This window comes from Molothrus ater, chromosome 18, assembly GCF_012460135.2.
Source record: "Molothrus ater isolate BHLD 08-10-18 breed brown headed cowbird chromosome 18, BPBGC_Mater_1.1, whole genome shotgun sequence".
NCBI lineage: Eukaryota > Metazoa > Chordata > Aves > Passeriformes > Icteridae > Molothrus > Molothrus ater.
The window spans coordinates 11,075,602-11,089,373 of NC_050495.2; the positions used below are offsets into that span (position 1 = coordinate 11,075,602).

A 13,772-nucleotide genomic window follows, 5' to 3' on the forward strand; every position below is an offset into this window, starting at 1 on the left:
TGCTTGTGAAGGAGAGGAACACAGTATTAAAAAAAAACAAAACAACAGGTGAAAGGAATCAGCTGCTGATGGTGTCACTCTTGGTTAATAATTTATTCTTAAGTAGGAGCACATAACTTGGAGTAGTTTACTTTTTACAGCACCTTTCTAGCACATTTTTGTTTAGGTGGGCAGAATTGCTGCCGAAGGATTTAAATGGTTATAACTTTATTACCATTAGATTAAGCTAGCACAGTGTTGCTGAGACACACAGATGCTTTTCATGTTAAACATCTGGAATTGCATTATGCTGTTTGAGTGCAGCAGAAGTCTGAGTGGAAATCATGTTATTTCTATGATACAGACTGCATTTAGCATAGATCCATTGCTGGATTCATCACAAGTAACAGGCACCAATTCCTGCTTTGTTCACAGTTAATAAACAACATTGCAGAGCAGAAAGTGCATTTGAACTGCAGGCTTGGAACTACAGTGACATTGTGAGATTCAGGGGCAGGTAAGCAGTAATAGGAAGCTACTATGTTAAAGACTTCAGCTGTAATTTATTTTATATTTATGACATCTTAAGATTTCCGTGGGACAGAAGAAGTTGACTTACTCTCACAGAAGGGCTTATTAGTCTCTATGGAACTTTGTTAGTTCCTCTTAAAAGCAAAGTAAAAATCTAAAAAGCACCTAACTCCCAAAGTGATCATGAAACACATCTTTATGTGAGTTTACATTATCTTTACATTTACTTGTAAAACTGATGTTCTTGAGCTTGAGTAACTGGACTGGAACATAAGGTACTTGGACACAGCTGTTGGACCAAGCACAGATTTACTCCATCTTAGTTCTCTTATTCTTCCCATGCTTTTGTTTTCTAACTTTAGAAGGGAGAAATGATCCTTCTTCAACTTTTATTTTTCATGGTCACTTGCCATAAATTTTGGGGGACATAGGCTGTCATCATTAAATATATGCAGCACATAATAGTGTTCCAATTAGAGAAATAATCTGTTTCAAAGTACATATGTTGGAAAATCACTAGCTGCTCTCACACCTTAGGCTTTCATACAAAACTTCCGCATGTTTTACCCAGGTTTGATTTTTTCAGTTCCTTTGTGTAAGGCTGTCATTGCCTGTGGCCAGACCAGGTTTATCTTTGGGGCAGATGAAATAGTTTCAAAGGGAGTTGGGCCTAAGAGGTGTGTACAAGAACTTGTGCTGAAGACTGTTTTGCAACAATTTTAAAGTGCCTGAAACTCCTCTTCAAACGTGCATAGAGTTGCCTTAGAGTTGCCTTAACTGCACATCTTGATGTGAAGTATTTTGTGTGCTGGTCAGGGTCTACCTCTTTCAGAAAACATTCAGGTAATATTTTATAGAAAAGAATTTCTCACACAAAATACAGGTCTTGTTTTCTTCCATTAACTTTTATTTTTAACTCTTTGCAGCCTGCTGGAACAAGCCAAAAATACTGTATTTCCTCCCAGTGATTTGTATTTAGTAGTGGTTATTCAGCTGAACTTTTGAAACTTGCATTCTTCCAGTCACTTAGTGAAAACAACATTTTTTTCTGGCTGCAGCCATGTTTTCCCTAGCTCAGTTCAGGAGATCATTAGGGTGAGATTTCAGATTATCCTCTTCTGTTGCCTCTTCTGGAACTCAAGAATGTGTTTGTGTTTCTAATGTGCAAATTTTCAGGGTGGTGGCAGCATTTGTTTTGGGAAAGAAGCTTCAATGGAACCGGTGCAGCAAGTTTTATCTGCATAGGTTTTTTTTTTTATCCTTGTTTTCAGAAAATTACAAAGAAAAAATATTTAGAATTCATAAAAACACACTTGTTATTTTTCAGATTAGAACTACACGTGAAAGTAAACTGTGTGATAGAAAAATAGGTCTAATTTTGTTTTTTAATGATTAATATGTAAAAACAGGAAGAGATTTTGAGTTGTTTTTTTCTAAGGAGAAACACAGTTAAAATATGAACAAAACTAGGAAAGAAGTAGTTTCTAGCTAGTAAAAGAGCAGTTTATGTTAAAATGGAAATCTCACTTCAGTTCACTGGTGCTCAAGAGAATTTATCAGCAGTAGGCAGAATACCTTGATATGTTTGAGACTAAAAGGCAGAAAACCACAAGCAGAGCTTCTCTCTCAAGACACCCTGTGTGCACACACAAATGCATTTCAGTGATTTCTCATTTCAGCTTTAGAGGAGAAAGGAGTTGTCTGTGGCACTGAAATGCGTCTTCCTGGTTGTGTTGGGGAAAGTTTAAAATTCCAGGTACTGAAAAACACCTGATAAAGAAACAATAAATGGTTTAGCATTTCACAGCTGTCATGTTCTGTGTTTGATTAGACACCTTTGTTACAGACCAAGCTATTGAAATAATGCCACTCCTTTGCAGGTAATACAGCTTTCCACAAAATATTTCTTCTTTCCTTTAAAGTTCAAAATCCCTGATGATGGATGAAATCCAGCAACCACCTGAGCATCAAGTTCATGCAGCTGGACAATCTGTTGCTCCCCTGTCTGCAGCACATGAATTTCAGGACAGAGGTCATGACAAGCCAGGTCAAGATGGGTATACCCAGAGTCAAAGAAGAATGTTACAAAAATTCCAAAGCAGGTGATAAGTACAAAACATATTTTTCACTAAGTGGAGCAGGGGATCAGACCTGGAAGTGTCTGGGTTCAGTGGTACCAGTGCAGGTTGCAGCAGAAGTTTTAGTTCATGGCCATGGCAGACAGTTCTGAGGAAGCCTTGTGGTATCTTGAGGACAAGGATTGACAGTCAGATTTCATGTATTTTTTACTTTGAAAGGCAAATTTAAAAATGGCTATTTAACAATATTCTTTGGTACACTGCCAGGTGTCATGATTTCTTCTTGCTCTCTTCTAGAGTTTTTTATTTGCTTCTTTTGTTTGTTAAAAGAGCCGTGACAAAGGTGGGATGTAATTGTGTAGAGACTAAAAGCCCATCATTGGCTGAGCAGCTCAGACCTACTGAAAGAGTGAGGCCCCCCTTCCTGGCTGTGTGCTTTAACCAATTACCTTGTGAAGGTAATTACCTTGGTGCTTACTGGGGCCCTCCCTGTGCCAGCTAACTCTGGAATCCATTGGGGAAAAAGAGGGGAAGGGTGGCAGGGTCACAGTAACACATGAGTGAGCTGAGCTGGTGCTGCGAGAAACTCGTGGAGATGTGGAAGTGCTGAGGGGAGGTGGGAAGAGGGAAGATTTGCTGGCTTCAGGGAGGGCCAAGCATTAGATTGGCTCAGGTATTCTGACTCAGCTGGTTGACTTGGGGGAACAGTGATGTCACACACTGAGACCTCAGAAGGGGCTCCCAGCCAGCCAGGGCACCCTGCTCAGCTGTGCCGCGGGCTGGAGCAGGGCTGCTTGGAAGGCATCTTGGCTACCCAGCATTCCTACAGGAATACATCCCAATTCAAGTTTTGCACTGATGCTTGGGCCTCTTAATCCTTTCTGAAGTGCTGTGTTACAGGTACTAATTTCAATATGCATTGATCTCTGAAAACCCTTACTTTTATTACTGAAACTAGAATAAAAATTCCTATTTACACTACTCCCTGGGAATTTGCAGAGGAGGAGTACAAAAGCAACTAATCTTTCCTTGTATTCCAGATACCTAGCAAGGAAGTTTTTCTATCTGTGGGCAAAAATGACATTTGGACAAGTTCTCCCTTCCAAAGCCAGGTACATAAAATTACAGAACTCAAAAGTAGAGGTTTTTTGTTTGTTGTTTGTTTGGTTTTTGTTTTGCATTTTGTATGTTTGAGGGGTTTTTTTTACCACTGGGCTAAGAGAGTACTGGCTGCCAAGAAAATATTTGTATGTATTTTGAGATCACTTGAAGATTTTCTTTGGGTACCTTTCTTGCTCTTGCTTTTTTTGTTTGTTTTTAATAATCATGGTTAAGCTTCTATTAACCAAATTAATAGGAATTGTGTTTTGATGAAGTTGATCAGTAAGTGCATATAAATGATGGGATGTGACTGGGATACCTGCTTTAAATTTAACTATTTCCCAAAGTTATGATGACAGAGATTTCACAGATTATTCTGAGTTGGAAAGGACCCACATGGATCATGAATTATTATTGTTTGCACTGTTGTTGTTAATGTATATCTGTGTATGTTTGGTATCTGTCTGACTTGGAAATACCTGTGGCAGATAATTCCTTTCTGCTGTCAGTGTTCTGTGAGCTGCTGAAACCCCATGCTTTGATATTCATTCCTTGTTTTGCATTAATTTGCATGTTCATTCTTGCTTGACCACACCCTTGGGAACTGAAGTAGTTCCCAGTGGGAAGACTTGCATCTGGAATAAGATCAGGTCCTCAGTCATTCAGTTCCATTTTTCTGTATCAAATATATTCTTTTTCTGCCTTTGTTGGAAGTTGGTCCTGTGAACCTCACCACTCCTCCTGTCCCATCTACTGAGTTGGCACTACCTTGGCTATCAATTCTGCTCAATGATGAATTTATTTTTTAAGGGAAATAGATTTTATAAAGACCAGCAAGGAGCACAAGCAATAATGAATTGCCTTTCTAGATTCAGAAGTCCCCAGTTCTCCATAGCTGTGATACCTCTTAGTGCATGTGCAATACTGTTAATACACCAGGTCCAAAAAATAACATATAGCTCATTTCTTTTTTCTTTTTTCCTTTTCTGCATGAGTGCTTGGAATGACTTAGCAGCTTGGCTCGGGGTAGGTGGCTGTAAATTGCAGCTTGTGAGAGCATAGATATGTTTCACTGAGAGACCTCTAGGTATTCTGTGCCTAATTCTGCTGTTATTACATGATAAAAACATCAGAGCGTTACAAAATCTGCTGTAGCTTTTGTATTTATTTATATATATAAAATATTTTGTGTTAAAAGAGCAAAGGACAAGATTAGAAAGGAAAATACATGTATTATCTACTGTTCTGGTTGTTAGAGTAAAACACAGAACTGAGGACTAAAGATGTGCATAGGTCTCAAGTCAACTGATACTCTGATGTTTGACAAGTTAACACATCTGTCTTTTATTCCTTTATGTGAAGTGTTTACAGTCAGTAGAGTGATTGCTTCTTGCACTGATTGCATGGAGTCTTCAAATCAAGTGTCACAGTAGGGAAGTGGTTTTAAATGCAATTAGATGTTGTTAGGCTAATCAGGCAAGCCTGGAGAAGAGGTGGTGTCATATTCATTGAAACTGATTTGTGGTCACTCTGGAAACCTGTATGACGTTTCTTCTGTCCAAATCTTTCAACTGTTTAGATGTTTCTATGACCAGAAGATTCTTCAAAAGACTTTTGGAGAGTGGAAGGAGCAGTGGACAGTTTGCAGAGAAAAGAAGCTCAGCCTGAGAGCAGACAACCATTACAGGTTAGTGAAATAACTTCCCTTTGGGTTGTGTATGAGACATTTTCTGAGGGAGGTTTTAGTACCACTGAGCAAGTTCCATCCATGGTACATCTAGGCCAAGAGCAATCTTTTCATTGCTTATTTTAATATTTCACTAAATGGTACTTTCATTTTTCAGGCATTTACTCCTTAATTTGATATTCAAGGCTTGGAGAACTTATGTATGCCAACAGCAAGGCAAGAGGAACAAGAATTATGTTGCAGAGTCTCATGGTAAGTGAAGAGATGGAAATTACCAGTGTCTGGGGACATACTGAGATGGGAGCATGCACAGGGAATTTTTTACCAGAATCTGTGTCCCTTGTGCCTGTTTGCACCCTGAGCTCCCCCACCCCGTGGTAGTGCAGTGCTTGCAGGAGCAGATGGCAGGGGGTTCTGTCATAGGGGTGTAGCTGTATAGTTATTTAGGGATGCCAGTGAATAAGCTTAAGAGCCTCTCCATCTGCTCTGGATTGCACTGGTAGTTTTTGAGCTGGTGGCTTGATTTTTGGTTGTTTTTTTGTATGGTTGTTTGGTTTTTTTACTTAATATATTTTCAAGTAGATGTTTTTTGATCAAAAGTTTTACTGGAATTCTCTATCAGCTGTTGCTATAAGCATTAGATAGCAATTCCCTGTGCTTTTAACAGCACTTATTTTATATCTATTGACTGGTCCTTCCAGCTTGTGTCTAGCAATTGAAAGAAGCCCAAACTTTTAAAGTGCCTTTGGTCTTACTGTGTAGGTTCTTTGCTCTGCCAGGGATTTGACTTAGAACTGTCTCTACTGGTAGCAGCTTTCCTGGGTTCAGGGAATGTTTTGCTGAAGGGAGTTGACCCTTGTTTAAAGAGGATACTGAGGTTTTGTTCTGTGCTGATTTGCAGAGGAGGTGAACTGCTCTCTTTGCACATGAACGTAGCCTCAGAATGTCCTAGAGACTGGCACCTTTGGACACAAACTGACAGGCTGTCCAGAGCTCTTTCCTAATGAGTGAGGCCAGAGTATTTACAGCAGAAGCTGTGTGTTACTTGGTCAAAAATAGGAGAAGGTGACCTGTATCAAGGTAGGTTAATGCTGGATTCACTAGGAAATCCTAAAAAAGAAAAGTCTGGGGTTCCTTTATGTGTGCGTGTGAAGTGGCATGGAATCAATGAGAGTTTTTTCTAATAACGTTGCTTTAGTAGTGTCAGTTGTGACAAGCCAACCTGCTGTGAGGAGAATATGCAGTGTGCTGCACTAAGTGGTAAACTGGAATTTGTGACACCACTTCTGTTTTTAGCTGCATGACCAGCCTGCTAAATAAAGTTGACTTGTTTCTGGTTCATTTCTCTGCTTGTAGGAGAGAATAACTCTCGAAAAGCAACTGATGAACTTGATCCACGTTTGTTTTTTTTTAACAAACCAAAGAGAATCCTCTAACTCTTACCCAGTAGAGTGTTATGCTGACTGTTGTTCTGCAGTTATTTCCCCTGAGCACTGAAGACAGGGCGGTGATGGGCCATTGTCCGATAATTCACGCTGCTCTGCACAAGTGCTCGGACCGTGCTGTCAGCGATTCTGAGGCTTCTCGCTGGGACACCCTCGAGCAGAGCGAGGGTCGCTGTCATTTCAGGCTTTTCCACAAGGTGTCCCTGCAGGTTGAGGACGCAGAGTCGGGGGCGAGCTGTGATGGAGTGGTTGAGATTTGCCAGATGACAGAATTTAAGGTGCTGCCGTTTTTTGTCATGCACAGCAAAGAGGCAAACTCTGCTCAGGACCTGGCAGCACTGGCTGGTTTATGTTGATGTTCAAAGGACAAAGCATGGGATGCAGGCTGTGGCACTGGCATTCAGGAGAAGAAGCTGCTTGAGGTAAGGGTGGAATACAAACAGGCAGAGAGGCACTGGGACTATAAGGCCTTGGCTGTTATCTGTGTTATGTTATCATTTCCTAAAAGATAAAAAGTCACACCATGACTTCATTTGGTGTTTGATTTTTGTTTAAGAATTCTTTTGCTTTCTGGGATTTGTGAGTTCTTCTGGCACACCCATAGACTGAATTTAAGAGAGATTTTACAGCAGCTTGCCAATGCCTGATGGAGCCTACAGGAAGGCTGGAGAGCGACTTTTGCAAGGGCATGCAGTGAGAGGACAAGGGGGAATGGCTTTAAGTTGAAAGAGGGTAGATTTAGATTGAATTTTAGGAAGAAATTCTTTACTCTGAGGGTGGTGAGGCACTGAAATCTGGAGATTACCCAGAGATGATGTTGATGCCCCATCCCTGGAAGTGTTCAAGGTCAGTTTGGATGGGACTGGGAGCAGTGTGGTAAATGGAAAGTGTCTCTGCCCATGGCAGGTGATTGGAACAAGATGATCTTTAAGGTCCCTTCCAACCCAAACCATGTGGTGGTTCTTTGAGAAGATTGTTGTTCATACCTTTTTCCAGTCAGATGAAAGTGATTTCATGCACCAAATGATGGCACCTGTGTTTGAACTTGTCTGTAACATTGTTTTGGCAGCATTTCATGGGCAGTGTGGAGGAGACAACACTACCAGAAATGCACTGGACATAAAATGAATATTTTGGCTCTGCAGCATTGGGCCCAGAGCCTGCAATTTCGAGTAAGTCTCAGGAGCTTCAGCTACTGCCATTTCTAATGTTTAAGTTGCACACATGTGAAAATGTTGAAAATTGCAGTACTAATGATGGAATATCATATCAGGACATGGGGAAATGGAATGAAGCTGTGCCAGGGCAAGTTTTGACTGGACATTAGGAAAAGGATCTTCCTGAGAGGGTGGTCAGTCCCTGAACAGACTCCCCAGGGAAGTGGTTACAGCACCAAACCTGTCAGAGTTCAAGGTGCATCAAGTCCAACTTCCTTCTTCTTGCAGCACTACTTAAAACTAAATCAGATGACTGAGAGTGTTGTCCAGGTTGATCTTAGCTGAAGTGAAAACAGCATGGGCTTCTTTTTTTCTTTCACTGAAACTTTGGCTTTTTGTCCATTTCATTAAAAAGAAAGGATGGTATTTAATTTGACCTGCACTATATGATGCAACAATACTGTTTTAGGGCAGCATTCTGCTAAGGAAAGAAACTTGTGACTTGGGAAGTCTTATAGTATCTCATGATGAGATTCCCTTTTATATGAAAATAATCTGAAAGAAAACCTGTTGGCAAAAGTATTATATTGTTCTTTTTAATGGGAAAAAGTGTGAAAGTATTTAAAAGAGTGAAAAACATCTTTGACTTTTTCTATGCTGACATTCCTTTGGTGTTTGTTTGGGTTTTGTTGGGTTTTTTCCCCTTTTTGGGGGGGTAACCTCATTGCACATGGCTTTCACCTTTAGAACTTAAATGGAATTTCTTATTGCATGTGTGTTCTTCCTCTCCTCCTCTTTCTTCTACTTCCCTAATCTTGTCTGGCTTTTCCCCTTACTGCCCTTGCCCCTTAATTGTTCCTTCAGGCTTGGTTGCAGTGGCGAGAGCTGTATTTACACACCCAGAATGAAAAGCAGAAGGACACCAGGGCAGTAACTCACCATCAGCACTGGGAACTGAGGAGATGCATGGGAGCATGGCTGGGATACCTGAACCTCCACAGAGTAAAGAAACGCCAGAATGGTGAGTGAAAGTGGGGAGGTGGGACAGAACAGGGCTCACCCCTTTGCTGAGGGCATGGTGGTGGCTTTTTCTGTTCTAGGAAGCACTGCAATGTCTCTGCCCACCCAGGTCATGAGATGCAGCTTGGGCTGTACACTGTGACAGACCTGGCTTAGCTCATATGCTGGATTGTCAGGAAAATCACCTGCTTTCCACAGGATTTAAAAGAAAATGTTCTGTAATTCCCTTGATGAAAATGTGCATATTGTCTCTTGGATTTTGATTGAGATATCTGTGAGAAGGATGTATTCAAGACTTTGATCAGTCAGTCTGTGGATTTTCTTGATAATCAGTCAAATCACAGCTCCTATAGGATGGTAAAGGTTGTTACACCAGTTCCTTTGTTTCTTCCCTTGAATGGGAATGAGTTCAGATATTTGTATGAGTTGCTTTTTGATTGGTTGCAGTGGAAAAGAATCTAGCTTGGATGTGTAGGAACTAGTAATAGGAGTATGCTGAAATGTAAGCAGGTTTGAGTGTGCTGCACAAGTAATACATGGTCCTACCTTCCCTCTCTTAAGTCAGCACAGCAGATTACTGCTTTAAAGCTGCCTTTGTGATCAATAGGAAGAGTGTGGTCTCTAGCTGAGAGTCAATGTGAATTCTTGTAACCATTGCTCAGTGTCAGAGCTCATGTCACTTGTGAGCCAGTGGCTCAGATGCCAGGACCTCATCTGATACGAATGATCCTGGGACAGAGCAAGCCATGAGTGATTTGTGTTTGTCTTGCAGAGCTGGCCCAGGAGTTCCACCGGAGCAGGAGGCTGCGGAGCTGCTTCTCCGATTGGCAGCTGGCACGGGAGTGCAGGAGAAGAATGCGTGCTCACGGGAGGGACCTGGAAAAACAAGCAGCAAGGATGGCCTTGTGGAGAGCCTTTGCACACTGGAAGCATTGTATCCAGCCCAGATTTAGTCCCTAGCAAGGCCCTGTTAGGAGCATTCCCGCAGGGGGAAGATCCAGTTAATAAGCAGGAACGTTGTGCAGTAGCCTGAGTGACAATAAACATGTTGTCATTATGTGTATGTAATGCCATACTAACAATTCATTAAACTGTTGTAATTACAGTGTGCTAGCAGCTGTATAAGAGTATATTAGAGCCTGCAGAAGATAATTTATGGGTGTTACTTAAGAGTGAATCAGAAATACATTGTAATAAGCCAGCAAAATCTAAAAGTTTGACTGTAGTCAAAACTTCTGCAGATAAGAGTGCTGGATGTTCAAACATGGAAGAAAATTTAGATGGAGATGTAGTGCCCCTCTGTGGGGGAAAGTTGTTCTGTGTAAAGCATAACTTTAACTCAGTGACAGATGTTGTGCTGTGTGTGGAAGAGGCTCAGCAGTGTGAGCTGGCTGAAAAGCACTACAAGAGTCACCTGCTGGTAAGAGCACTGTTATGTGCTGGGTGTGAGGGGCTGTGGGTGTCTCTCTAGCACTGATGGTGGTGAGAGGGTGTTGGGTGGGAGATACACCAGGTTTCTAAATTCCTATTTATTCTGGAATTTGCCAACTGAATCCAAATGGGGAGACTGTGCTGATCTTCACTACTGGTGAAGTAGATTCATCTTGAGGGTGTTGAGTTACCTGCTCCCTGCTATTCCACGAGATTGCCTTACCCCTTGATTTTTTTTTTTGTTGTGCTGTTTGCTACAAGAATTAATTGTTCTTCTCTGCAGTAATGTGTGCATGCTGCTTTTCACATGAGACCAAAGATAGCTTGCTGCATGTTCAAGTAGTTGATGTTTTGGGGTTTTGTTTAGGTTTTAAGGGTTTTTTAAAGAAAAAATAAATCCCTGAATGCTATCTGAAAGGTGGGCACAAGCAAGGCTCCAGCTTTTTGGAACTGAACTATTTTCAAGGTTGGATCAGTATTGGTCATTAAAAGAATGCCAATAAACTGGTTTGGATTGTGAAGTGAAAACAATAGTGATTATGACAGCAGGATGATTAGTGATTTGAAGTAGGATGCTCTCATAATGCTGTTTACCATTTTCTGCCCCCACTCAAGGGATTCTAGGGTTGTAGATCGGTTCTAAATTATCTGATTTGGATTACAAATGAAAATTGTGTTTATTTCTTGTGGTTACAGGAACTTGGCCTCAAGGGTCTTCGGCAGAATGTCCTGGACACTCGTCTTCAGCGAATGAGAGCAAATCTGTCATCCTGTCAGCATCGAGTTACTGTGAGTTTGACTTTGGTTCTTGTGTCACTTTGTCTTCAGCTGTCCTATTGACCTCCACTGTCACCTACAAAGTACTTTTTTGTTACAGCAGTGACTTTGTTCTTAAATACTGATAACCACAGAAAATCTGTGTGAGTCAACTGTCACTCTTAGATATGTTTAGTTTTTCATTTCCCTGTGTTTATGGTGGATTTTTTCTTTTAGCAGAAAAACTTGTAAGAGGTTAAAAAGTTTGGTATATGAAGCGGTGCAGGAGACAACCATTGCAGTATGCAGTTTCATTAGGACTTGAAGAATTTATTTATTTGCATTCTTCTCCTCACTGGCTGTCTTTGGGGGGTTTTGTGTCTTTCTTATTTTACTTCAGGTGCTGCAGAAGTATTGGAACCGCTGGAAGTCCCGTTTGGAAGAGAAGGAGGAAGAACAGCAGCAGGCCTTAACAGCAGTGGCTCATGCCCGTTACAGGTATGCAGAGAAATATTGATACAGACTTGTACAGATGGGGAATCTGTGGGCCTTTGGTTCTCTTCTTAAGTATGGTAATACCTTTGGGGACATGACTTGATGGCAGCTGCTCTGACATTTTCTGTAAGTAATGAACAATTTGCATCTCCTGCTTCTCTCTGGAATGTAACAGGGAGATTGGTTAAGCCTAGCTCTGAGTTTTATTTAGTCAGCTGACATTCATAAGACCAATATGTTTTCTGAAGGAATTGTCTCCTGTGTGCTGACATTTTTCTCTTTTGCTTGCTAGGAGAGTATTGATGAGACAGGTATTTGACACATGGCTGCTGAAGACCTGCAAGCTGCAAGGGTATCGAATGGGGGAGAACAAGGTAAATTTAACTCTTGTATCTTGCTTAGGAAATGGAGGGGATGATTTCATAGTCATTGTCTGTGAATATGAGTTAGCATGAGATAGAGTTGGTGTAAATTCCCTTTTCCCTGGGGAGGGATCAAGTCAGGGGAAAGAGATTACAACCGATATTTATTGATCACCTTTTTAGTTGTTTGTTAATAATAGAAACAAGTTATTATTAGAGGATTGCCATTCACATAGTTCATTCACTTATTCCCTCACCCTGTAAAAGTGTGTGTGCTCTCTCTGTCTCACACAGTCTTATAGTTACTTTGTTGAAATAATAATACTAAATGACCAATCCCAGTCATTTAAGAAGTGCACGGTTATATTGAGAAATTAGCTGCTTCTAGGTAGGTGTCCATAACGTTCTATACAGGGCCCTTCATTTTTTAAGGGGGGTGTGTGTATGTATGTGTGTGTGTGTATATATATATATATATTTGTATATAGTCCTGGAGTCTTCCCATGCAGCAGCCACTGTGGCCTTTACATGCTCTCTTACAGAACTCCAAGTTGCCAGTAGCACGTGTGGGTGTCTTTGTGCAGATATGGCTCATCCTTGGTGGAGGGAGGTTATCAGTTCTTGTACATTCAACAGGACTGGTTTCTGGAACTTATCAGTCCTTAGGAGTCCTTCACATGCTATTTATCAGCTTGTGGTTTTCCTCTCTTTGGCTTGCTGTATTTTGGTGACAGCTCCTCCACCCACATGCACACAGGTGCCTGCAGAGCACGTTACACAGCCTCACCACAGAGGGGCTTTGGTGGTGTGTCCATTGCTGTTCAATCTCAGAAAACAAACATTGGACAGTTCTGTGCATGCCATCTTTAAGGAGGTGTTTCCTGTTGTTTGCGGCTGCCTGTGCTGTGCATTCATTGCCACCTTCCCTCCCTCCATCTCAGGCTGTGCTCCATTTCCAAGGGCGGCTCTTGCGCTGCTGCTGGTCCTGCTGGCGGAGAAGAACAGCCGCACGTCTGGAGGAGCAGGAGGGCTTGGCTCGTGCAGGAGAGCACTACAGTAACCAGCTGCTGCTAAAGGCCTTCTCTCTGTGGAAACAGAAGACTCAGGAGAGAGAAACAGAGTAAGATTTATTTTGAAACAGCGAATGATTTGGATTGGCTCTCTGGCAACCTACTTTGGAGAGCATTTAATTCACAATGGTGCTCACTGCTCACTCCTTTTTTGTGCTTTGGAGTCTACTAAGTTGTCTTTCAGTAAGTGAATTACTGAAAATAACAAATGTGGACTCAAATCTGTGCTGGAAGTGTCCAGTAACATGGATTGCATTGTAGGACAAATAATTATTTTTCTTATAGGAGGCTCAAGGAGACAGAAGCATTAAGATTTCACTGTTCAAAGTGTCTGCAGCAGACTTGGAACAAGTGGAGAGAGGTGAGAGAGTTAGCAGATGGGAAAGAGCATGAGCCTTCCTGTTACTTGAATTGCTTGTACTCATATGGCTAGAAGTTGAGTTGTTTAAAATAAACACTAGTCATTCCTAAGCTCTCCTCCCTTTTCATGTGGATAAAACCAGTTTGGTGTATGAGTGGAACAGGAACTGTGTAGGGAGAAGAGAGAATTCTTTTTGTTCATGTATGTAGATATGATGAGAATAGGAATATGGTTTAGATGTACCTGGGGATGTAATCAGAGTTAGTGTGATGAAATTGTCCCTGCCCAATACTAGATTT

General features: G+C 41.3%; 1 protein-coding gene across 2 annotated transcripts in view; it reads left to right on the forward strand.

Annotated features, from left to right (window-relative positions):
• Window positions 1-13,772, forward strand: part of SFI1 (SFI1 centrin binding protein) — a 29,493-nt gene that overhangs the window by 2,065 nt on the left and 13,656 nt on the right. Inside the window, exons 2-16 of one of the 2 annotated variants that reach the window (XM_054516716.1) lie at window positions 415-496; window positions 2,391-2,612; window positions 3,629-3,700; window positions 5,269-5,376; window positions 5,534-5,628; window positions 7,126-7,243; window positions 7,891-7,993; window positions 8,843-8,999; window positions 9,771-9,932; window positions 10,348-10,418; window positions 11,126-11,218; window positions 11,586-11,683; window positions 11,973-12,054; window positions 12,984-13,162; window positions 13,398-13,473. In XM_054516716.1, coding sequence (XP_054372691.1) covers window positions 2,446-2,612; window positions 3,629-3,700; window positions 5,269-5,376; window positions 5,534-5,628; window positions 7,126-7,243; window positions 7,891-7,993; window positions 8,843-8,999; window positions 9,771-9,932; window positions 10,348-10,418; window positions 11,126-11,218; window positions 11,586-11,683; window positions 11,973-12,054; window positions 12,984-13,162; window positions 13,398-13,473 — 1,581 coding nt within the window. In that variant the 5' untranslated portion in view covers window positions 415-496; window positions 2,391-2,445. The remainder of the gene's footprint in view (window positions 1-414; window positions 497-2,390; window positions 2,613-3,628; window positions 3,701-5,268; window positions 5,377-5,533; window positions 5,629-7,125; window positions 7,244-7,890; window positions 7,994-8,842; window positions 9,000-9,770; window positions 9,933-10,347; window positions 10,419-11,125; window positions 11,219-11,585; window positions 11,684-11,972; window positions 12,055-12,983; window positions 13,163-13,397; window positions 13,474-13,772) is intronic. The other variant, XM_036392923.2, reaches the window with a different exon arrangement.